Genomic DNA, 24,470 nt, shown 5'->3' on the forward strand with positions numbered 1-24,470 from the left:
GGTTACCTTTAACATTGGGACTGTCTGGGGCCAAGCGATAGTAGAGTGGGAAGGGTGCTTGCTTTGGCAAGCAGCTGGCCTGGGTTCAGTCCCCAGCACCCCTGGTGAGCCTGCCAGGAATGATCCTTGAGTGCAGGGCCAGGAGGAATCCGGGAGCACCAGGGACGGCCCCAAAACAAAACAAAAAAAGTTTGGTCTGTCAAAATTGGAGTAACCTGCTGAATTGATATTTTGTCCAAGACATTCTTCTGTTACCATTAGCTAAGATAATAGTGGGACAAAAGATAAGAGTAACAGCAACACACCTTTTCAGACAACTTTTTATAAAGAAAATTATATTAAAAACCAAAAAACCTTATGGTGACCAAGAAGTCTAGAAAAAGTTTGATTTCAGATAATTCACTAGTTATTTCTGGCTAGTCTAAAACCCTGTATTCCATATTTCTGTATTCTGGAATGTAAAGCTAATGTACGTTTGCTACAAGGTACAAATAAAGTACAAATTACTTTATTTCGATTACCCAAAATAAAGTAATTTATATCTTTAGAGTTCAAAAGACGGGTAAATTCTAATTTTTATGTTCTACAGATAAGGGAACTATGACCTGAGAGTAAAAAAGAATTTATTTGAGCTCACCCAGTTGATTAGCAGTAAAGCCAGCATAGGAATTTAGTCTGATTTGCAGTTAAATGGTTGTCTTATTGTCTCTTGTATCAAGGAGATAGTTCAAAGACTTAATCCTGGTGAATGTGAGCACCGTTTTTTAATATAGTATTAAATGTCTTAATGAAGGTGAAGTGTAAGAAAACCTTGTTTTTGACCAAATAAGAATTTGTAGGCATGCTGGGGGGTAGGGGGGAGGGAAAGAATTTGTAATAATCTTGACTCTCTATTATACTTTTATTTAAGAATAAAGACTGCCAGACTTTGTAGGTCTGTGTAGATCAGGCTGTGGTTCCTTTATGATTATATTAAGCTAAAAAAATTGCTTTTCTGTTTGATCAAAGAAATTAATGAAAAAGTGTTCATGCTTTCTTTTAATTTAAAGAAGGTCCACAAGTCTGTTCTTTAGATGAGAATATTGATCTGTACATAAATGTTAGTATTATCATAATTAGTCTGTATTAATATCTTAGTATTGTTCATGTCAGTTTATAAATGTATGCAGCAATGAATTTTTATGCAAAATATTTTATTGGAAGTAAAGTACCCAGAGATTTTAAGTTATGAATATATGATGCAAATATGTAATCACTTTGTATTAAGAATCACTGTGGGTTTATTTTCTGAGATAAATACACATGCCTAAAGTTAATGTAGTACACTATTGTTTTATAAGAATACTTTATGAATTAAAAAGTAGCCACAAGTTGGGACTAAATTTTAAATGGCTGCATATTTTTTTCCATGAAATGAGTATGTTTTAAGTAATACAGACTAGGTAGTTTAGATGTCAAGTGTTTTGCTTTCAGAATCAAACTGGAAGACCCCAGCACTATAATTTTTTTGAGCAAGGTTGATAACTTTTTGTCTATTTGCCTATCAGTAAGAGGATTGAAAGCAAATCTTTGAGGGGCTGGGAAGTACAGCAGGGAAGTTACTTACCTTGTGTGTGACCAACCCAGGTTTGATCTTCCACCCTGGTTTTGATTTCCTGTGCTGCACAAGTAAGAGAGAAATTCTTTGCCTGATGTTGATCGGTGTAAGTGAAAATGGCACTTTTCACAATTCCTGGAAGATACTGCTTAACGTTTGGTTGCTTTGATTTTAGGGCCATACTGAGCCTGGTTGCTGTGGGGAATTGAACCCAGGTCGAACCCTGCAATGCAAGCACCTTACCTTCTTTACTATCTTTCTTGACCATAACCTTGTTCTGTGTGTGTGGTATCAGGATTGAACCCAGGTCTCATGCTACTGGGCTGCATAACAGATCTAAGACTTATTTTTCCTTAAAAAATCTAGACTGTACAAAGTATGAACCGTATTTCAATGACAGTCATTAACTTGTTTTCGGATTCTTGAAGTTTTATGGAACTCTTAAGTATAACTTGAAACACCTGGATAGTTATTAATTGAAAAATAAATTATTTGCTTTTTAAATACAGCTTATCCTTTTGGACTTTTTTTCTTTAAGAGATCTTGATTATAAGGCAAGTGACGCTTCTTAAAGTAAATCACAGTCCATTTTTATCAACTTCTTTGTGGATTCTTTGTAAAAGAAAAGGTTATTGAAATAAAATTACAGTAGATATGTTTGATTTTTATTTCAGTGTATGCTGGAAAAAGTTGGAAATTGGAATTTTGATATCTTTCTATTTGATAGACTAACAAATGGTAAGTGAAGAATTTGACTTACTCCAAGTTAATGTATTCTTGCTATGTTATGCCTTTACACACAGTCAGCAGAGGCTCGTAGCTTTTATTTACTGAGGTTGTGAGCCCTCTGCTGGCTGAGCCTCATCGTTTGCCTCTTTAGTGACTGATCTAAAGTCAGGATTATTCTGAGAATTTTGTTTTTCGATTATGACTCTAAGAATATAGTCATTTAGCCACCCCTCATTAATGTTATTGTAGATAATAATTCAAAGGTATGCAACTGATTTTTCATTTTTTAAATTCTGTGGCGGTTCATAGTAACATTCTAGTCCAGTTTTGATAGCTACCAATATGTAGTAGACGAACGATCTTTTGAGAGATATCCTTTCATCCAGCATTATATTGGCTTTTAAGCTTTTGTTTCTCTGAACATTTGAGATTCAGCATATTCTAATCAAATCCATAGTGAGGTAGGAAAGAACTTCAAACGCTTTAGGAAAGCGTTTCAGAATCTCTAGAGTACAGATGGTATGAAAAAATGCTATACATGATTCTAGCTATTTTAGCCCCTTTTTAGTTTTGTTTTGGGGTGGATTCATGTTTCTTTATTCTCTTAAGGAATAGAATTCCTTTTGGGAAACATTTTTCACTTTTTCTGTTTTACTTTAATTGCAAAGACATAGTGAAAAAGCAGGTCTTCTGATAAAATGGTTTAATCCATTGTCAGGCAGGAATTTTTCTCATCAGTATTACACTGAAACAACATTGGATGACCTGATGTTCTTAGAGGACCTTCATGCTCTCCAGATTCTGCATAGTGTAGTTCCCAATAAAGGAGGGTTTGTTTTTGTTTTTGTTTTTTGGTGATCATACCCAGCAATGCTCGAGGGTTAGTAGCGCTTGGTATACCATCTGGGATGCCAGAAATCAAACTCAGGCCTGCTGCATGCAAGATGAACACCCTACTTGGTGTTCTACATCTCAGGCTTCAAATGGAATTTTTTTTTGCTTTTAGTAAATAGAAAACAATAAAGTCCACTATTTTTTCTTCCAGCCCCTCCACTCTTTCTTCTGCTCCTCTTCCCCTCAAATAATTGAAGTTATGTTATTTGTAGATGAACATTCACTGATTTATATTCTATATTGTTTTATATGCTTGTCAATTTTATTTCTTTATATTGTGCAAATGGGTGAAATCATCCAATATTTATCAATAGCTTTCTGCCATGTTTAGCTTTGTGTAAGCATTTTGTACATGTTCAAGAATCATAGCGGCTGGAGGTAGGGGGTAGGGGGTAGGGCGTTTGCCTTGCATGCGGCTGACCAGGGTTCGATTCCCAGCATCCCATATGGTCCCCTGAGCACTGCCAGGAGTGATTCCTGAGTGCAAATCCAGGAGTAACTCCTGAGCATCTCCAGGTGTGACCTGAAAAGCAAAATAAATAAAAATGAATCATAGAGAACTCTTTAGAGAATCTTTAGAGAATTCTAGACTCATGTTCGTGTTTTGTGAATGTCTGAATACTGTGAGGATTTATGAGTACACACTCCTGTAAAATATAGTCAGGGGTCACAGTAAAAGTACAGCGGGGAACACACTTGCCTTGCATGCACCCAATCCATGTCTGAACCTAAGCGCTACCAGGAGTAATTCCTGAGCACAGAGCAAGGAGTAAGCCCAGAGCAACATTAGGTGTAGTCCCCAAAAAAATAAAAATAAATGAAAACAAAAATAAATAATTTAACTGTTAATGTTTCCTGTAGAGGAAGTGTATAAAACTTTGAGACATTATGAAATGAAAATGGTAGTTTTTCAAATCCAGTTTCCATACTTGACTCTAGCCGAGGACACGAAGATGGGGATAGTAATGGCAGCTCTTTCAGAAGACTTAATTATGTAAGGGAACTGACAGGGGTTACAACTAAAGGGACCAGGAGAGTCAAGGATTCATGGTTGCTCGAAGATGAGGGAATCTAGAACACATCTGATGCTGGCATGTATTGAAACAGTATAGGGAAAGAGGAAATAATATTTGACTCAGGGAATTGGAGCATTGATAAATTATCTAGTGGGCTGATGTATGATTCTGTGCCTGCTTCCAATGATTACCAAGTTTTCTGCTCCAAGTATAGGAAATATAAATGATTGATTTCTGAGTTTTGATCTTAAATGATCCTTCCTAATCCTGCATAAATAATGTTCACCTAAAGTTTTAGCCAAGAACATTTGCTCTGGGCTAACCTTGGTTATTATTTTATTTGTTTGTTTGGTTTGGTTTTTGGCCACACCTGGAAGTCCTCAGGGGTTTTTCCTGGCTCTGGACTCAGGGATCACTCCAGGCAGAACTCAAGAGACCATATTGGGGGCCAAGGATTGAGCCCAGGTCAACTGCATGTAAGACAACCACCTTACCCATTGTACTACCTGAACCCATCACCTTTATTTAAAGTAAAGTGGTAAAGGTGAGAATAGGAGAAAGTTAAGTACAAACTTGTCTTCGATACTTTGGAAAACTGAAGTAACTTACCCAGATAGAAAATTTAAGATTTTCTATTAACAGATTTTAAATGATTTTTGGAGTCATTAAAAAGATTTGCTCTATTAAAACATGCTTGTGTCCTAGTCCATTGGCTATAACAAATTAAAGCTTTTTTGTTGTTGTTTTTTAGAATGGGGGAAAAAAAAAAGATGAGATGGTACCTGAACTCAAACCCAGGTTTCATACATGCAAGACATATTCTTCATTATTGAGCCACATCCCCAGCCCAAGAATATGCAAATTTTTAAATAGCTTTAAAAGTAGAAATTAGCACTCCGTATGTATATTCAAAGTCCGTATTTGAAAGCACAATGCAATGTTAGCTTGTATTTTGTACTAATATTCCTTCTTTCTTTTTAGGAAATAGTCTAGTAAGTTTAACCTTTCACCTATTTAGTCTTCATGGATTAATTGAATACTTCCATTTAGATATGATGAAACTTCGTCGATTTTTAGGTAAGTAGTTCTAATTCATCTAATAGTAATAACATTTTGTGTAAAAACTTGTATATTTTATATCATTACGCTCAACAACCAATCACTCCCAGATTGAATGACTTAAGTGGCACGTAACTGTCCAGCACCTGAGTGTGTGCCGTTGCTGAAGGCTAGGTCTCTCTGCCTGAGCCTGTTTGTGCACCAGCATTTGCTAACAGGTGACCCTGGTGGGAACCTCAGCTGGCTCATCTCTGCCTGCCTTTTATTGAATCCAAAGGAGGCAGCACATGTTGGTTCCATGGCACATTAAGATCCAGACAGAAATATTCTGACTTTGTTCCAGGAGTGGTGCCTAGGTTATAAAAATGAAGTGGGATGCCCTGGCATGTGGGCTTAGCACCAGCTTAGCGTCGTTGCTGCTGCTGCTGCTGCTGCTGCTGCTTGCCCATGGCAGAACCAGGCAGGCGGACATGAGCTGCACTTCTCGCAGGAAAGCTGTTGAAGGCTCAGAGTCCTGAGTAGAAGGGTGGGGAGGAATCCAGAGAGTTTTATATGTGGGTTAGAAGATACAGCATATCTTTGAGTCTGAGCGGTCATATAATAGCCATGTGAAAGGTGTGAGTGGAGAACTCATAGCTATCCCAGTTTTCATGCTTACACATGCCTCCTATTTGTAGTTTAATTTGAGTTCTTATTTTCCTTTGCTGCAGTTATGATTCAAGAAGATTATCATAGCCAGAACCCTTACCACAATGCAGTCCACGCTGCAGATGTTACTCAGGCCATGCATTGTTACTTAAAAGAACCTAAGGTAAGTTGTTGATGTTTTAGGAAGAATCCTTAGATTTTCTTTTATGTATATTTCTTTAGGCTTGAGTCTGATTTGACTCACAACCAAAGGCTTTCTTCACAAGAATGGGATCTAGCTGGATCAGGTTTCTAGATGTGGCTATGTCTGTAAGCGCCCTGGCTGGAAAATTGCAGTGATCATTGACAGTGGTTGTGGGAATCCAAGCAAAAACCTGATAGAAATCTCAAATATTGTGCTAGGCATTTCACTGGGCTCCAAGTGGGCTCTGCGAGCTCTATGAGCTCTTAGAGCCTCAGAAGGCTCTACAGAAGGGGAGCAAGTGCCAAAAAAATTGAAATTCTAGTAGAAGCCAGAATGGCAGTATAGCAGGTAGGATGTTTGCCTTGTGTGCTGCAAAGCTGGGTTCAATTACCAGCACCACAGTATGGACCCCTGGCATCCCACTCGGAGAATAAGCCCTTAGCACAGTCAGGTACAGCCTCTGGGTCATGGATAAGAGTAAGTCAGACCAAGTTCAGAAATTTGATTATCTATCAGGAGCTATGTCAGTGCTCCATGAAAGTATTAAGAGCCTTAGCTAGGCAGTTCCCCTTGGGGAAGGAGAGAAGTGGATGGTGAAATAAGGTCTCTTGGGAACGTGAGTGGGTAGGATGTGGTGTCTGAGTGCATTGGGGCACTGAAGTAGATATAGCAGTTCATGAAGAATGAACTGGACTTCTGAGAAGAGGAAAGTCTTCCACAAGAGGAGGAATATAGAAAAATGAGCAATTTGGCCATGTTGAGCTGGTAGCTAAAGAGTTTCATTTTGGATATGTTGAGTTAATGCATTTGCATGACAATGAAATACAGATGTCTCTTAGAGAATTGCATAAAGTAGTCTAAACTCTTCTCTACTAGAATATTAGTTTTGGCCAGATGTGAGGCTGGAAAGTAAGCTGAGGTCAGAGAGAGCACAGCAGGTTGTGACTGGCCTTGTACACTGTTCGATCCCCAGCATCCTGTATGGTCCCCAAGCGCCCCCAGGAATAATTTCTGAATACAGAGGCAGGAGTAACCCCTGAGCATCACTGGCTGTTGGGTGTGGTACAAAAATCAAAAGGGAGGGAGGGAGAGAGGGAAGGAGGGAAGATAACCCCCCAAAACACAAAAAAGAAAGACACTGTAGCCGCTGCCATTTAGGGCTCATGCAAAACTGTTGTGTTGGCACAGTGTTTATTTCAAACTCACTCTGTTTTTTTACTTTAGCTTGCCAATTCAGTAACTCCTTGGGATGTCTTGCTGAGCTTAATTGCAGCTGCCACTCACGATCTGGATCACCCAGGTGTCAATCAACCTTTTCTTATTAAAACTAACCATTACCTGGCAACTTTATACAAGGTTAGTGCAAACTTACTAGAATGTGATGGTGTTTCATTCTAGAAAATGTTTCTTGTTTTAAAGTCTAAGTGATTGATAACTCATATCATTTATCACATCTATTTCTATGTCCATTAAGCTTTCAGAATAAATGACCTATGGCCATTAAAAAAGAAAAAGAAGTCTAAGTAGGAACACTGACAAAATTCTTCAAGAGTACTAGATTTTTAATCAGGTTATTATTTTTTAAATTTTTTATAATTTTATTTATTGAATCACCATGAGAGCAGTTACAGAGTTTTCAGTCTCGGTCATACAATGAAACACCCATACCTTCACCAGTGCCCATTCTCCACCAAACCCCAGTATACCCCCATCCTACTCCCACCCCCTACCTGTGGGGGAGATGATTTCCACATTACTCTCTCTCTACTTTGATCACATTCAATATTTTGACACCAGACCCACCATTACTATTTGAGATTTTACCCCAACACTCAAATCTGCCGAAAAGGCAACAGTAGACAATTTGTGTTCTATTGCTGGTTATGAATAACATATGATGTCGCTTGGCTGCAGTAGGGCCATGTGATTTTGAAATTCCGAAATTTTAACACTTAAATCTAACCAGGTTATTATTTACAAATAATACTTTATGTGCAGAAAGAAACTGACTACTGAATAATTTAGAAATACTTTTTTTTTTCTCTTTGGTAGAATACCTCAGTACTGGAGAATCACCACTGGAGATCTGCAGTGGGATTATTGAGAGAATCTGGTTTATTCTCACACATGCCAATAGAAAGAAGGTAAGTTGTTTAAAACAGACTTTCAGCTGTTATAGATGATGGAAATTTAAGCCCTCAAAGAAATTGTCAAAACTTAAAAATTGTTACAGGGCTGGGGAGATTTACAACAGATAGGGCACTTGCCTTGCACATGTAACCAACACAGGTTCTATCCCCAGCACCACATATGTTCGATCCTTCCAAGCAATGCAGAGTGTGGCCACCTGCCCCCAGAGTAAAACCCATAAAAAAAATTAAAATTATGTTACTATATCCAGGTATTCCAGAAATATAGAACAAGCTTATGTCAAAATATTGGAAATTTAAACGTGCAGCACAGTCACTACTTTCTAGTGAAGTTTTACAAAAGATTTTCAATAGATCTGAGTACTGGAACATTCACTCCAAAGGTCTGGAGAGATAGTTCAGGGATTAAGCAATTAAGGCACTTGCCTTGCATGTTACCAACTCTAGTTTGCATCTTAGTTTTGCATGTTCCCCTGACGGCCAGGGATCATTCCTAAGTATAGAGCCCGGAGTAAGCCCTGAGTACCACTCGGTGTGACCCCAGAACAAAATAACAATAATAAATTCACTCCAAGAACAAAAGGGAATGCCCTGCCACAGAGGCAGGGTGGGATTGGGGGATGGGGGGTGGGAGGGATACTGGGACCTGTGGTGGTGGGAAATGGGCACTGGTGGAGGGATGGGTACTTGATCATTGTATAACTGAAACCCAAGCACAAAAATTTGTAAGTCTACAACTGTGCCTCATGGTGTTTCACTAATAAAAAAATTTTTTTAAAAAAACAGAAACAATAAATTCATTCCAAATGCCGAATGTAAAATCTTGCCTGTCTATATAAATAGGTGTTACATATTTTCAATTTACGCTCACCAACATTTTAATTCCCACATATGGAGGTAAATTGGATAGAAAGCAAACATTTTGTATCATAATAGATTTTTTCTTTTAATTTTTATTAAGACACTGTGATTTGCAAAGTTGTGCATAGAGTTATTTTGGGCATACAGTATTCCAATATCTATTTGGCCTCCAGTGTCCCCCTCCCTCCAGTGTCCCCAGGTTCCATCTCAATGCCCAGCTTGCCCTTTTGGCGGGCATATAACAAATTTATTTCATATTAGTGATGGTTTTTAAAAATCTGTTTTTGGAAATTCTCAAATATGGAAATTAGAATGCTTTATAACCTCAATAGCAGCATCTGGAGTTAGGATAAGATGATGGATGGTAAGAACAGAAAATACTAATTATTAGAAAAGATGATTTACTATTTGAAATTGCGTGTGTCATTTGAAAGCATAATAAGAAACAGTGAAAGGACCAGAGACATTTTGTAGCTGATAAGATGCTTGCCCTCCTTGGGGACAGTCTGGGTTTGATTCCCAGCCCCACATACCCAGTCCCCAGGGCCCCGCCAGGAGGGATCTTGAGTACAGAGCCCAGAGTACCTGAGCACCACCAAGAGTGACCTATAAATATTGATGTAAATGAGCCCAGCAGGCTGGTGGTTGTTTTAAGTCCCTGGTCCACAAAGCTTTTTTTTTAATGCCTCACGAAGAGAAGATGCACACACTTAAGAAAGCTGTGAGAGGGGATTGCCCTGCCACAGAGGCAGGGGGGGATGGGGGGATGGGGGTGGGAGGGATATTATCCATGGTGGTGAAAAACGGGCACTGGTGGAGGGATGGGTATCTGATCATTGTATAATTGAAACCCAAGCACAAAAAAAATTGTAAATCTACAACTGTAAAAATATAAATAAATAAAAAAATTTAAAAAAAAAAGAAAGCTGTGAGAACTGAACCTCTAAAAGCCACCAAGCTGCCATATTGTCCAGGTAGAATGATCTCGAGGCTGAAAATTGTCATGTTCTCAGAACGGAGGTGGCATATTTCCTTCCCTCCCAATAGCCCCAGCAGCTGCGGCATCTGACCTTTTCCGCCATATAAGCGGCAAGGTCCACAGCTCCTTGAAAAGTTGTATAGAAGCCCACCAAGCTTAGTGAGTGAAGACACCCAACCAACTTCAGCCAACTCAGTAAACCCTCGATGACATTAGTAACAGCATCGCAAGATACGACATCACAAATTGAATTTTATTGATCTTTTTTCTGATAATTCTATTTTCCATTTGTTGTAACAAGCAATATGGGATAAGTTTGTTTATGCCTGCTAAGGAGGCATGCTGGTGGGGGGATAGGGATGTTGGTAGGTTGGTGGAGGAAAGGTCGTGGAGGCAAGGTCACACTGATGGTGGGATTGGTGTCGGAACATTGAACACCTGAAACAACCTATATTATGACAACTTTGTCAATCAGTGTTCTAATTTAAAAAAAATACACTGTGTAAGTAGATGTAATTTTGAAAAATGATGAGGCATAAAATATGTTTGGGTATTAAAATTTAAGTTATTCTTTCATTTTTCCCTTTCATAATTAAAAATTACAAAAAAGCCTTTTGTGTTTGTATAATGAGCATTTAAAAAGTTGGACTTTTATTACATGTTCTTAAAAATCTTTATTCAGGGGCTGGAGCAATAGCACAGCGGGTAGGGCGTTTGCCTTGCACGTGTCTGACCCGGGTACGATTCCCAGCATCCCTTATGGTCCCCCAAGCACCGCCAGGAGTAATTCCTGAGTGCAGAGCCAGGAGTAACCCCTGAGCATTGCTGGGTGTGATCCAAAAAGCAAAAAAAAAAAAATCTTTATTCAAAGACAAAGTTTGGAGTTATGGCAATACTTCTGATAAGTAAAATTGCTTATTGTTGTAGTACAAATATAGATATTGCTTAAGCCAGTGATTGTACATATAATCTACCTTTTCTTGATTAAGGTAAACAAATGCTTTTTGATACGTTCTCCTTTTTTTGATATTTTGAATTAAATTGATTAGCCCTGCTATCTTACTAGATTTGGTAAAAGTAAAAACAAAGTAAAGATTATTACTACATAGAGCTTTCTTTTCTGTTTTTTCATTTAATTCATATTCAATATTGTGAGCTTTTTAATCTGATGGTATAGTTCTTTGTTGATCATTATAAAAGATACTAGTTTATAGTTTTCTGCAGGTTGACTTTAGGTTGACCTTGCGTCCACTCACTACTTTCGGACTAGCCACACACAAGGGGGGCCTGAAGCGATAGCACAGCAGGTAGGGCATTTGCCCTGCATGCGGCCGACCTGGCCAACCTGAGTTCAATTCTTCTGCCCCTCTCGGAGAGCCCTGCAAGCTACCAAGAGTATCTCGCCCACACAGCAAAGCCTGGCAAGCTAAATGTGACGTATTCTATATGCCAACCATAGTAACAAGTCTCACAATGGAGACGTTACTGGGCCCGCTTGAGCAAATCGATGACCAACGGGAAGACAGTGCTACAGTGCATAAAAGATACTATTTGCTATGCCCCATTTAAACAAAAGTGAGGAATTTTTTCATTTGACTTGTTACTGACTTAAAAGATGCTAATTGTTATTATGTTAACATGTTATTTTCACACCCTCAAATCGGACATTTGTATAGTTAGTTTTTTATTTGGACATTGAAAGTAGAATTTAAGTTTTGCTAGATTTGGGGGGAGTTTTTTCAGGAGTCACTAGCTCAGTTTGTAGGGTATGTGCTCTCCATGCCTGGGACCCTGGTTTCAGCCCCTGGCACTGAAAAAGAAAATCTATAGGATGTATTTGTTAAGTGGGTTAGTCTCGCTATTTGAACTTTCCTTCCTCTTTTCAGATGTCAGTCAGGAAATAAAGAAACCAGATTCTCACGCAGTGGTGTTCAGGGCTTTTTCCTGGCTCTGCACTCAGCAGCACTCGTGGCGGGGCTCAGGGGTCCTTATCCTTTGTGGAGGATGAAGGCAGGTTGTTCCCATACAGGGCAAGCACCTTACCCACTGTACTGTCTCCCCAGCCCCTACACACCTGTTTTTTATTATTTATTAGCTACACCCAGTGATGCCTGTGGAGCCATTTCCTGGGATACTCAACTGTGAGGGCCTCATGACTCTCAGCTTGGGGGGTGCCACAGTTATACATAGATTTGCTGCACAAGGGCAGAGGGCCCTGTGGTGGCAGGGACCCAAGACAGGGGCTCACACTGTCATACTTGCGCTATCTGCACATCCCTAATGTTTTGTTTATTTCTTTGTTTTTTGAGCAAGTAATTCTACCTTGGCAAGATAAAACACTTTTTTTTTATAATGTTTGCCTATTGGTGGTTTCTTATGAACCCTGTTGGTTTTGTTTTTGGTTTAGTAGTTTTTTGATGTGTTCTTTTAAAATTCATTTTGGTGCCAGTTTAACAGGTTACTTGCCAATATGAATATCTTAAGACTCTAAAACTTTCTGGACATAAAGAAAAAATTTAGAAGTAAAAGTCTTGCATTTTCTCTCTATTATTTCTCATTCCAGGCAACAAATGGAAACTCAGATAGGTGCTTTGATATTAGCCACTGACATCAGTCGCCAGAATGAGTATCTGTCATTGTTTCGGAGCCATTTGGATAGGGGTGATTTACACCTAGACGACGCCAGACACCGTCATTTGGTTTTACAGGTAAAACAGGGACTACTTCTTGAGAGAATCTTGGCACTATTCCTCTAAAGATGAAATATTCTAGTATAATTTTAGGAGAAGTTAAAGGAAAAGGGGCATTTCCTTTCACTTGATGAAGCATTCTACAGAAGCAGTCACTCGTAAATCTGCTCCCTAGGAGAGCATTATCAGTTTTGTTTTTCATACTCCGATTTTGTAACAGGAAGTAATCTTTATGTGATTAGGCTGCCAGTCAACAAACAGCATTTCAGGGCATCAGGAAGGAAACTGGGGACATTGGTGGATGGGTGTGGGCACTAGTGAAGGGGATGGGAGCTCAAACATTGTGCAGCTGAAACTCAATCATGAACATCTTTGTAACTGTGTATCTAATGGTGATTGAATTTTTTTTTAAGTATTTTATTTTTAATAAGGTCTTCTGAAAAAAAGAGAGGAGAGAACTGCATGTCTTTGTTAGTACTATTCCAGTTGTGTAGTTGCTGCTTCGGTATTCTCGGTCACATCCGGTAGGGGAGTAGGATGAGAGTCTGTATTAACATTTCTGCAGATATCTTTGGTAGAACCAGTAGCATCATAAAATAAATAGAAGGGGTGGTGAATTTTTTTTAATATTTTTTTAAATTTTTATTAGTGAAACACCATGAGGTACAGTTGTAGACTTACAAATTTTTGTGCTTGGGTTTCAGTTATACAATGATCGAGTACCCATCCCTCCACCAGTACCCAGGGGTGGTGAATTTTTTTTTATGGTGTTCTTTTCCAACACTACTACAAGTATTTTAAAATTTAATGTGATTGAGATTTAACCCTTTTTTTCTCAATACATATTTTTGTTGTTAGATGGCTTTGAAATGTGCTGATATTTGTAACCCATGTCGGACCTGGGAATTAAGCAAGCAGTGGAGTGAAAAAGTAACAGAGGAATTCTTCCATCAAGGCAAGTGAACAGTGTTGAGTGAATGTTTATTCATTGTTAGCACTATATGAACAAAAAACTCAGCCACTACAGGAATCTGGCATTAAAGTTTGTTTGATATTTTTAAGTAAAGTTTGATATTTTAAAGTGACATTTCACTTAACTACAGTGTACAAATTGAGCACCCATTTTTAATATTAGTAATTCTCTTTTGAGATGATCAGCTATTTATGCATTTATGAATAGACAGAGGGACTGAGAATTCTGCTGCACAAAAAGATCACCCTGAACTTGATCCATCTTTGTTATATATGCAGGGCATTCCCATGAACTTAGAAGACATTTTATAGAGATATAATTGATATATAGCATTAGTTTCCAGTATGTTGCGTGGTGATTTGTCTGTTAGGAAATGATTCCTCCAATAAGTCTAGTTAACTAGAATCATCTTATGTAGTTGCAGATTTTCAGGGGGTTGTTGATTTGGACCACACGGGGCAATGCTCGGGCCGTTCTTGGCTCTGTGCTCAGGATTGGTTCCTGGCAGTGCTCAGGGATCATGTGTAGTGCCTGGGTCAGCCATGTTCAAGGCAAGTGCCTAAACGGCTGTGCTGTCTGACTCCAAGAATGATGGTTCTTTCCCTTGAGGAAAGCTTTTAGGATCTGCTCAGTTAGCAATGTTAAATGTACAATATCACAATATTAGCTATCACCATACTAGACATTGCATCCAGATACATATAACTGGAAGTTTGCACATTTCAGCCACCTTCGCCCATTTTTATTCACTCCTCATCCATGCCTATGGCAACCACTGATTTGTTCTCTATTTATGAGTTTGGTTTTGTTGTTATTATTATTGTTCACATGTAGTATAGCATCCGTCTGTCTTTTCCTGTCTGACAGAGTTCTTTTTCTTGTTACGATTCTCTTGTAGTTCATTTGAGTTATCACCGATGGCCAGGTTCTTTTATATAATTAAATAAGACTTGTGTCTGTGCCACATTAATTGCCATTATGTGGGTATGGCATGGTATCTTATTATGGTTTGGTTTTACATTTTTCACTTAGTGATGATAAACACCTTTTCATATATTGGTATCCATCTTTATATTTTCTTTTAGAAAAATCTGCTTACTCCTGCCATTTTTTCAAATTTTTGTTTTTGGATATTGAGTGTCTGCGTTCTATGCATATTTTGAATATTAATCCTTTATCAGATAGACAGTTGGCAGATATTTTCTCCCATTTGCTAGCTTTCCTTTTCTTTTCTGGTTTTGGGCCATACTCAGCAGTGCTCATAGCTTACTCCTGGCTCTGTGCTCAGAAGTGACCCTTGGCACTGTTCTGGGACCATATATGGTGCTAGGATCAAACTGGGGTCAGCCACATCAAAGACAGGCAGCTTGACCCCTGTACTCTCTCTCAGGCTTCTACATTGTTATTGTTGTTGTTTTTTAATTTATTGTACATAGAAGTGTTTAGTCTGTTGTGGTTCCACTTTTGTTGTTGTTACCTTTGCTTCTGATGTTTGATTTAAGAAATCAACAAGATTGATGTCAAGGAACTTGCCAGCTATTTTATGCTTTTATGTTTCTAATGTGTTTTTAAGTACCAACTTGGGGGCTGGAGAGATAGTACAACAGGTAGGGCATTTGCCTTACACACAGGTTCAGTCCCCAGCTCCTCATATGGTTCCCTGAATTTAGAGCCAGAAGTAACCACTGAGCACTCCCGAGTGTGACCCAGAACGAAAGGAAGGGGTGGGGGAGGGGGAGAGAGAGAGAGAAAGAGAGATAGAGGCAGAGAGAGAAAGACACACAGAAAGAGAGAATGAATTAAAATGTTGGCAGAGGGCCAGAGAGAAAGTATTGTGGATAGGATGCTTTCCTTGCACGTGGCTGATCTGGGTTCGATTCCAGGCATACCATATAGTCCCCAAAGCCCTACCAGGGATGATTCTTGAGCACAGAGCCAGGAGAAAGCCCTGAGCACCTTTAGGTGACCCAAAAATCAAAAAATAAAATGTTGACAAAATTGAAAACTTGGGGTCCAGCTGATAAAAAAATGTCCTCTTCCCTTTTTAAAATAGGTCATCAGGAGGCCAAAGAGATACAACAGCTAGGGTAACTCCTTTGCATTCCCCCCACCTGGGTTTCATGCATAGAGTCCCCTGAACACAGGAATTTTCCTTGAGCACTGTTGGTTGTGGCCCCAAAAATAAATAAAATGGGTTATCAGGGGTGGGAGGGATAGTTTAGCGGGTGTTCCCTTGCAGCTCCTGACCCTGGTGTGGTCCTCGCACTGCATGTGGTACCCCAGACACCACCAGTAGCGATCCCTGAGCACAAAAATAAAAATAAATAAAATAAAATAGGTTATCAGCTTGGCAGCTGTGTAACTGTAAAGTAATGTTATGCTTGTTTTTTACCAAGGAATTTATAGGTTAGGGAAAACTTTGATTATTTAACTAAATAGGAATGTTCCACATTAGTAATTCTCTTTTTTTTAAATTTCCAGGTGATATTGAAAAAAAATACCATTTGGGCGTGAGTCCACTTTGTGATCGTCAGACCGAGTCTATTGCCAACATCCAGATTGGTAACTATACGTAAAATTAAAGTCAGCTTATTAGAAAAATATTGCTGGGGCCAGAGCAATAGTCCAGTGAGTAGGGCATTTACTGGCATCCCATATAGTTCCCCAAGAATCAGTAGGAGTAACTCCTGAGTGCAGAACCAGCAGTAACTCCTGAGCATCGCCAGGTGTGGCCCCAAAACAGAACAAGAAAAAAAATTGTTGCTGATTTTAACTTTGTCAAGAAGAGTTATATGCAATAATAAGTTACTGATTAAACCAATGATAAATCTGTAAGAAAGAGATAAATATTTTAAAAATAAAATATTAACATTATTCTCATTCCTACTTTTTAACTTAAAAAATTTTACCCTTTCTCTTTTTTAATCTCTTATATTTTCATCAGAGGTCATAAAAAATAATTTCATAGAATCAGTATTAACTTTCTGAACTAGGACTGTAAGACTACATTATTGACCTTTGTGGAAAATTCTTTTTGCTTAGTTTTGATACTGTCATTTTTATTATTATTTTATCTTTTGGTGGGGGGGGGAAGGAGTCACACCCAGCGATGCACAAGGGTCTCTCCTGGCTCTGCACTCAGGAATTCCCATTGGCAGTGCTCCGGGGACCATATGGGATGCTGGGAATTGAACCCAGGTGGGCCACATGCAAGGCAAATGCCCTACCCACAATGTTATTGCTCCAGCCCCTTATTTTATCTTTTATAGTACCACCAGTAAAACTGTCAGTATTTATTATTATTATTATTATTGTTATTATTTACAATGCCAACAATATTGTTTTGTACTTGTAGTAGTGGGGCTGGAGCGATAGCACAGTGGGTAGGGCATTTGCTTTGCATGCGGCCAACCTGGGTTCGATTCCTTCATCCCTCTCGGAGAGCCCAGCAAGCTTCCAAGAGTATCCCACCCATAAGGCAGAGCCTGGCAAGCTCCCCGTAGTGTATTCAATATGCCGAAAATAGTAACAGCAAATCTCACAGTAGAGATGTTAATGGTGCCCGCTCAAGCAAATTGATGAACAAACAACAGGAGGACAGTGCTACAGTGCTACTTGTAGTACTGCTACACACTGCTGACCACCAGAGTACCAGGATTCATCCACCCTTTTCGCCAAATCCTTCCCTCCTATTCCTTTCCCAGGACCCACAGATCACAGTTCTATTGACTGTGTCTTGTGGTTGTTTCCATTGGGAACTGTCCAATCCCTTGCTTTACTCAACATATGAGCAAGACCATCTGGTGTTTGTCTTTATCTTTCTGACACACTCACTTAGCATGACTTCCTCCACTTTCATCCGTATCGCAGCAAACTGCAAGATTTCATCTTTTCTCATAGCTCATAGTTGTATTCCATACCCTCTCATACAGTATTATTCTCTTGTGTATATATGCCACAACTTTTTTTTTTCAAGACACAACAATTCTTCTTATTGATAACTTTTTTTTTCCTGATGCCCATCACACTTTTTTTTTTTATTAGTGAGACATCATGAGGTACAGTTAGACTTACAAGTTTTTGTGCTTGGGTTTCAATTACACAATGATCAAATACCCATCCCTCCACCAGTACCCATTTCCCACCACCATGGATCCTAGTATCCCTCCCACCCCCCATCCCTCCCATCCCACCCTTGAGTACAATGCCACAACTTCTTTATCCACGGGCTGTCATTGGGTATTTGGACTGTTTCCAGATCTTGGCTAATGTAAATAGTGCTGCACGGAACATATGTGTGCATGTGACTATTTAGATTAATGATCTTGTGCTTTCTTTGGGGGGAGTCACCTAGGAGTGGAACTGCAGTATCATATGAAAGCTCTTAATTTTTTGAAAAGCTTCCAAACCATTCTCCAAAGAGGCTGAATCAAGAAAATGTCCCATCAACAGTGTGTGAAAGTTGCTTTTTTAGTGCATCCCAGCAAGTACTTATTCACTAGTGTGAGAAAGACTTGTTGTCTTTTTGATTTGCATACTCAGTGATAATGAACATTTTTTCATATGCAGGTGGCATTGTTTATGTCACCTTTGAAGAACACACTGTTCATTTTCTCTCCCCATTTTTAATAGGGTCGTTATTTTTGTTGTCAGTGAGTTTTGAGCATGACATCTTACCTGTTGAACATTGACCTTTTGCTGTGTGATGGGCAAGTATTTTCTCTCAATAGGTTGTCTAGAAAGGCCTCATTTCTTTAAGCCCTTTAGTCTGAGTAGTTCCATTTGTTTATTTCTGCCTTTTTTTTTTAACCAGCAGGGTCATCTCATTGAAATCAAAATATTACAGAGTTCCACCTATGTTTCCCTCACTCTGCTTTATAGAAATAAGTTTGATATCAAAGTCTTGAATCCATTTTGCATTAATCTTTGGATATGTGACAGAGGGGTCTAAGTTTCATTTTTTTGCATGTGGCTAACCTGTATTCACAGTACTATTGGATTTTTTGGGGGGTTGGGTTTTTTTTCCTTTATTTAGTTGGTTTTTGAGTCACACCCAGTGATGCTCAGGGGCTACTCCTGAATCTACACTCAGGAATTACTCCTGGCAGTACTCAGGAGGACCATCTGAGATGCTGAGGATCAAATCCAGGTTGGCGACTTCGCAAGCTGCTGTACTCTGGCCCCTCACAGTACCATCTGTTGAGTGGCTTTCCTCTCCTTGTGTCACTTCATGAACTGAGCCCTTTTGTCATAAAGCCACTGGCCACACATTTGAGGTTTCATCTCTGGACTCTCAAGTCTTTTTTTCTTTTTCTTTTTTTGCTTTTTGGGTCACATCTGGCGGTACACCGGGGTTACTCCTGGTTCTGCACTCAGGAATTACCCCTGTGGTGCTCAGGGGACCATATGGGATGCTGGGAATCAACCATAGTTGACCACATGCAAGGCAAACATCCTACCCGCTGTGCTATTGCTCCAGCCCCCTGGACTCTCAAGTCTTTCACTGACCTGAGTCTCCTGTTGTTTGAGTATCATGCAGTTTTGTTTATAAGAGCTTTGTAGTTCAGCCTAAAGTTACAGTTTCTTAGATTCTTTTGAGAGATGAATCTACACATTCATACACACCTTCGAATCTTCTGAAAATTAAGATTCAGGTAACATTGAAATATAGGTCTAAAAAGAATAAACACTGTAAATGTCTGAAAATTTCAGAACATGGGTTAATACTCTTTTGCTCTCTTATTTTCTGAAGGTTTTATGACTTACCTGGTGGAGCCATTATTCACAGAATGGGCCCGGTTTTCCAACACCAGACTATCCCAGACAATGCTCGGACATGTGGGGCTGAACAAAGCCAGCTGGAAGGGACTGCAGAGAGAACAACGTAGTCGGGAAGACACCGATGCCACATTTGCGTTGAACTCACAGTTATTACCTCAGGAAAATCGGTTATCATAACCCCGTGTTAGTGGGATAGACTGCCTCCTGGAGGTTCTAAGAAATGTGAAATGGGGTCTTGAGGTGAGAGAACTTCAGTCTTGGCTGCCGAGGTTTCCAGGTGAATGAGGCCAGCATTATTTATTCCAAGATTTGCTCTGTCAGAGCATTGGAACTCACTTTCGAGATTTTAAGACGTGAACATACAGCAATATGTGCTTGGCTTTGGTGTGAAACCTTGACTCTGCAAGCCCCAGCCGAAGGGAACAGAAAGGCGTAACCGAGGAAGTTTCGCGGCGTGCCACATGCTTCTCAAAGCATTTACTCTTCAAACCATGAAACTTGAACTGAATCTCTCAGCAGAAATCTCTTGGAATTTAACCAGTCTGATGACGCAGCCACGTATCTCTGTACCTTCCACTAAGTTCTCTCTGAGTAAACTGAAATGTGAAGTGCCCAGCCTCTGCCGCCTCTGGCAAGACCCGATGTTTACAAATCAACTCTGAAATCTTGGTTCTAAATTAGCCTTGGAGCATGATTGTGAAGGAACCACTGAGAATTTTAAAGATCAAACTTTGAAACCACAGCTCTTTCCCCTGGTTTGCCTTTTCTCTACTTTGGATGCCACCAAAGCCTCCCCTTCACTATAGTTTTCTTTCATGCACTGGAAAACTGAGCATTGATCACAGAATCCCGCGCGCTTTCATCCAGTGCTGTTGGGCAATGCAATTTTTAAAAAACTGTTAGATGTTCATTTCAGGGCGGGAGGGGAAGAATACCAGTGTCCTAGCTGTATTAATGATTCTGCAGTGAAGACATTGCATGTTGTTTTCACTACTGTACACTTGACCTGCACATGCAAGAAAAGGTGGAATGTTTAACACACCATAATCAGCTCAGGGTATTTGCCAATCTGAAATAAAGCGGGATGGGGAAGGGTGTCCTTCACAGCAAAGGGGTCTCGGGCCCCTTCACTGCAGTGTGTGCGAGATGATGTTGTGTGGATGTGTGGATGTGTGTTTGCGTGCATGCTGGCGCATGGGTGACTGTGCATGTGTTCTATTTATCCTCGTGGGAAAGGATCTGAAATGTAAGCTTTTATTTATTATTTTCGAATGTGATGTAATGAGCAGCCACTCTGGGGGAGGGGAAGGTAGGTAAGCTGTAACAGATCGCTCCAGTTGCCTTAAACTATGCACAAAGCTAAGTGACCAAACTTCTTGTTTTGATTTGAAAAAAAAAAAAAGTGCATTGTTTTCTTGTCCCTCCCTTTGCTGAAACGTTACCCTTTGATGGGATTTTTGATGTGAACAGATTTTCTAGGAAAAAAAAAAATCTAAGGACTAATTTTAAACTTCAAACATTCCACTTTTGTAATTTGTTTTAAATTTGTGTTATGTATAGTAAGCACAACTGTAATCTAGTTTTGAGAGAAACCGGTGCTTTCTTTTTAGTTCAATTGTATTTCCCTTGTTACTGTAAAAGACTGTTTATTAATTATGTTTACAGTTTGTTGCAACAGCCATTTTCTTGGGAGAAAGCTTGAGTGTAAAGCCATTTGTAAAAGGCTTTGCCATACTCATTTTAATATGTGCCTGTTGCTGTTAACTTTTGATGAATAAAAATCTGTCTTTTCACCTTTTTATCTTTGGTATTTACCTTGCATCTCAATCCTTCGGACATCACAATGCTTAGCTTACTATGAAGTCCAAGACTGAACTTGGCTCTAGCATTCACTCAGCAGATGTTTATTCAGGCTGAGCTGTACGCACAAGAAGTTCTCTGGCAAAAGCCACAGTTCTCCATGCTTCCAGCTGAGTCCTGACTAGCGTACAGGTCTGTGTTGAGCTCTGACCTCTGGACTCCACCGTCTGTTGTTCTCACCGCTGGGATCTGCATAGGACAGCACCTCCTCTTGCAAGTGTTGGTCAGAGTGACCCATTTAAGTGAGATATTAATGGTCGCTTAATTCTGCTTGATTGATTTTAGCGTTCTAAAGGTAACCCTGTGTCTTCCCAAGTCCAGTTACTTTCAGTGCTGAAATATTATTTGCACAGTAGAGTCGTGCCCCATCGAAATATAACCAAAGCCACTGTTAAAATGACTTTCCATTTTCTATTATCTACTATTAGATGGGATATTATGAGGGAAGGATGGGACTAATATCAATAAAATTGACTCCAGCATATCCTAAATATTATTTCAGGGTGTTCCTTATGAAAAATAATTACTGAAGGTCGGAGCAATTGTATAGAAAGTACGGCACTTGCCTTGTATGCAGCTGACCCAGGATCAGTCTCTGTCATACCATATAGTCCCCTGAGAACCTTCAGGAGTAATCCCTGAGCACATAGTCAGGATTAACCTCTGGACATTGCCGGATGTGAACCCCCCCACCGCCGCAAAAAAAAAAAAAATATATATATATATATACATATATATATAAAGATACAAAGATACTTGATTTTTTTGGCACTGAGTCTTTGTGGGCGGGTTTTGTTTATACTTAAAGCATATCACAATGTGGACTGATTCCAAGTGTGCCCAGTACACAGATGGCTAGTGGAGACCATAGCCAGAAATCTGAGAGTACCAGAATTGAGTGTAACCTGGAGAAGGTCATCCAGTCGCCACTTAAATGAGGGTTTCTCAGTGTTGCATTGACTTACAGATTTTGGTAAGGCTCTTTTAAGCTCACAGACTAAGGCTTTTGACTTGCACATAGCTGACCCTGGTTTGAATTCACAACTCTGCACATGGTCTCCCAAGCAGAGCAAGGAGTAAGCCCTGAGTACCATCAGGTGTGGCAAAAAAAAAAAAAAACGCTTTAAAAAAATAACACCTCACAGATCTAGAATGTTAGTACTCTGAATGATGCCATTTTGAGGGAAGTCACAGTAACTGATATTTTTAAACTTAAATATTTTAATTTTCAATGAGAAATATGTCAATTATTCTCATCCTTTAGGCAACTATTCTTGGGAAAGCAGGTTATGATCAGCTGGTTACTTGGTGAGCGTGGATTCTGAGCAAGGCTTGAGTTGTATTCCAAGTGTGCCCAGTACATAGCCCAGTAGCTATGGTCTCCGCTAGTACGTTCATCCCTGTGGGGGTGGGAGACACTGATACATATTGGTGGGCCAGGCTGCCCTCTTCCCCTGGATCGCTAGTCTGCCAGCAATTCCTTCTCCAGATCATCTTCTGATTTGGCACATCTAGTAGACAAGTCAGTATCTCCAACCTTTTCTCAGTTGAGTCTGCCTGTACTTGATTGCTTGATTCGGCTCTCATCCAGTATGTCTTACTTTGCTACTGAGAAGATTCACTTCCACACAGACTTTCTTTGAAAATCGCTGTGCTCAAAGGTGGAAAATACAACTGTGTGGTTTTGACTTGCATTTTCCTCATAAGTGAGGAACATCAGTGTGTATCTCTGTGTCTTTTTGAAGAAGTGCTTATTCAGATCCCTTGCCCAGTTTTATGGACTATTACAGAACCACTTGGAAAAATGAACTGGGTTCCCGCCAGTGTCTGGGAAGGCATTCCAGGAGGTTAGAATGAGGACTAATGGATAAAGTGATAAAGGCTTATATTCATAGTATGATTCTTTGCAAGTACATTCATGGGTTGTGTCTGAATGTTTATATACAAACATATAATGTGTAAGTCTGCATGTACTTTCCTATATATCAAGGTTTATATACCAATACTTTACTTAGAAAGTATGGAGGGTAAAGGAAAAGGGAGAGGGCATCACACCAAAACAGAATCTACTTATGGAGTATCAGGCCTGTATTAAATCAGGAAAAAAAAAAAGATGTTTATAGATTCACAGGGATAGCTTTGGACTATTCAAATTGCAGCGTAAAGAACAGATTCTCTGCCCATTTTAAAAATCAGGTTACTGCTGGAAAATTCTTTGGATATTGCTGGACGTATGATTTGTAAATACTTTCTGATTAAAGGTTACCCTTTTCTTTTGATGTTTCACTTTGCAGGTTGGGTTTGAGAGTTTTTAGTGTGTTTTGTTTGGGGGGGTCACACCTGGTGATGCTCAGGAGTTACTCCTGACTCTGCACTCAAAATATTCCAAGTGGTACTTAGGGGACCAATGGGATGCTGGAGATTGAACCCAGGTCTACCATATGCAAGGAAAATGCCCTACCAGCTGTACTATCACTCCAGCCCACACTTATCAAGTTTTTTAACGTAATCTCACTTATTTTTACTTTTGCTTATGTTGCTTTTTCTTTTAAATGTAGGAGTACTGCTATTTATTCAACCATTTATTAAGCTGGATAGGACTGTTGGGGTTTGATCCACAAAAACATTGGTAATGATGATGTGAAGAACCTTACCAAATATTTTTTCTATTTAGTGTCAGCTCTCTTTAAAACCTTTAAAACTCTCCAGAGGCACAAGGACTTAAACCAGAGCCCGGCACCTTGTGGCAGAAAAGTGAATGGACTGTGCATTAAACTACGGCACCATGCCTCCCCAGGGGGGAAAAGGTGTTTCTCCCTTCCACCTCCCCTCCCCCCCCCCCCGCAGAAAGGTGGCCGCCGCCTCGGAGCTTATTGGAAAGCCGGGTATGAGCCGGCAGTGACAGGGCAACTGCAGCCTCATGGGAAGGGGGAACAGTACCGGCTCGTCCTTCATGCTCTACCGAGGCCATGAGTTGCCCCCCACGAGCGGCTCTCTGGCACGGCCATGGCTCCAGAGACACAGAAACCAATTTTGTAATTATCTGGCC

General features: G+C 39.7%; 1 protein-coding gene across 1 annotated transcript in view; it reads left to right on the forward strand.

Moving 5' to 3' along the window:
• Positions 1 to 21,362, forward strand: part of PDE7A (phosphodiesterase 7A) — a 48,952-nt gene extending 27,590 nt beyond the window's left edge. The window contains exons 5-13 of the mRNA XM_056110856.1: positions 2,272 to 2,335; positions 5,218 to 5,313; positions 6,006 to 6,106; positions 7,352 to 7,483; positions 8,180 to 8,271; positions 12,681 to 12,825; positions 13,666 to 13,762; positions 16,262 to 16,342; positions 19,533 to 21,362. Coding sequence (XP_055966831.1) covers positions 2,272 to 2,335; positions 5,218 to 5,313; positions 6,006 to 6,106; positions 7,352 to 7,483; positions 8,180 to 8,271; positions 12,681 to 12,825; positions 13,666 to 13,762; positions 16,262 to 16,342; positions 19,533 to 19,738 — 1,014 coding nt within the window. The 3' untranslated portion in view covers positions 19,739 to 21,362. The remainder of the gene's footprint in view (positions 1 to 2,271; positions 2,336 to 5,217; positions 5,314 to 6,005; positions 6,107 to 7,351; positions 7,484 to 8,179; positions 8,272 to 12,680; positions 12,826 to 13,665; positions 13,763 to 16,261; positions 16,343 to 19,532) is intronic.
• The last annotated feature ends 3,108 nt before the right edge of the window (positions 21,363 to 24,470 follow it).

The sequence above is a fragment of the Sorex fumeus genome, unplaced genomic scaffold (assembly GCF_029834395.1).
Source record: "Sorex fumeus unplaced genomic scaffold, SorFum_2.1 ptg000002l, whole genome shotgun sequence".
Classification (NCBI taxonomy): domain Eukaryota; kingdom Metazoa; phylum Chordata; class Mammalia; order Eulipotyphla; family Soricidae; genus Sorex; species Sorex fumeus.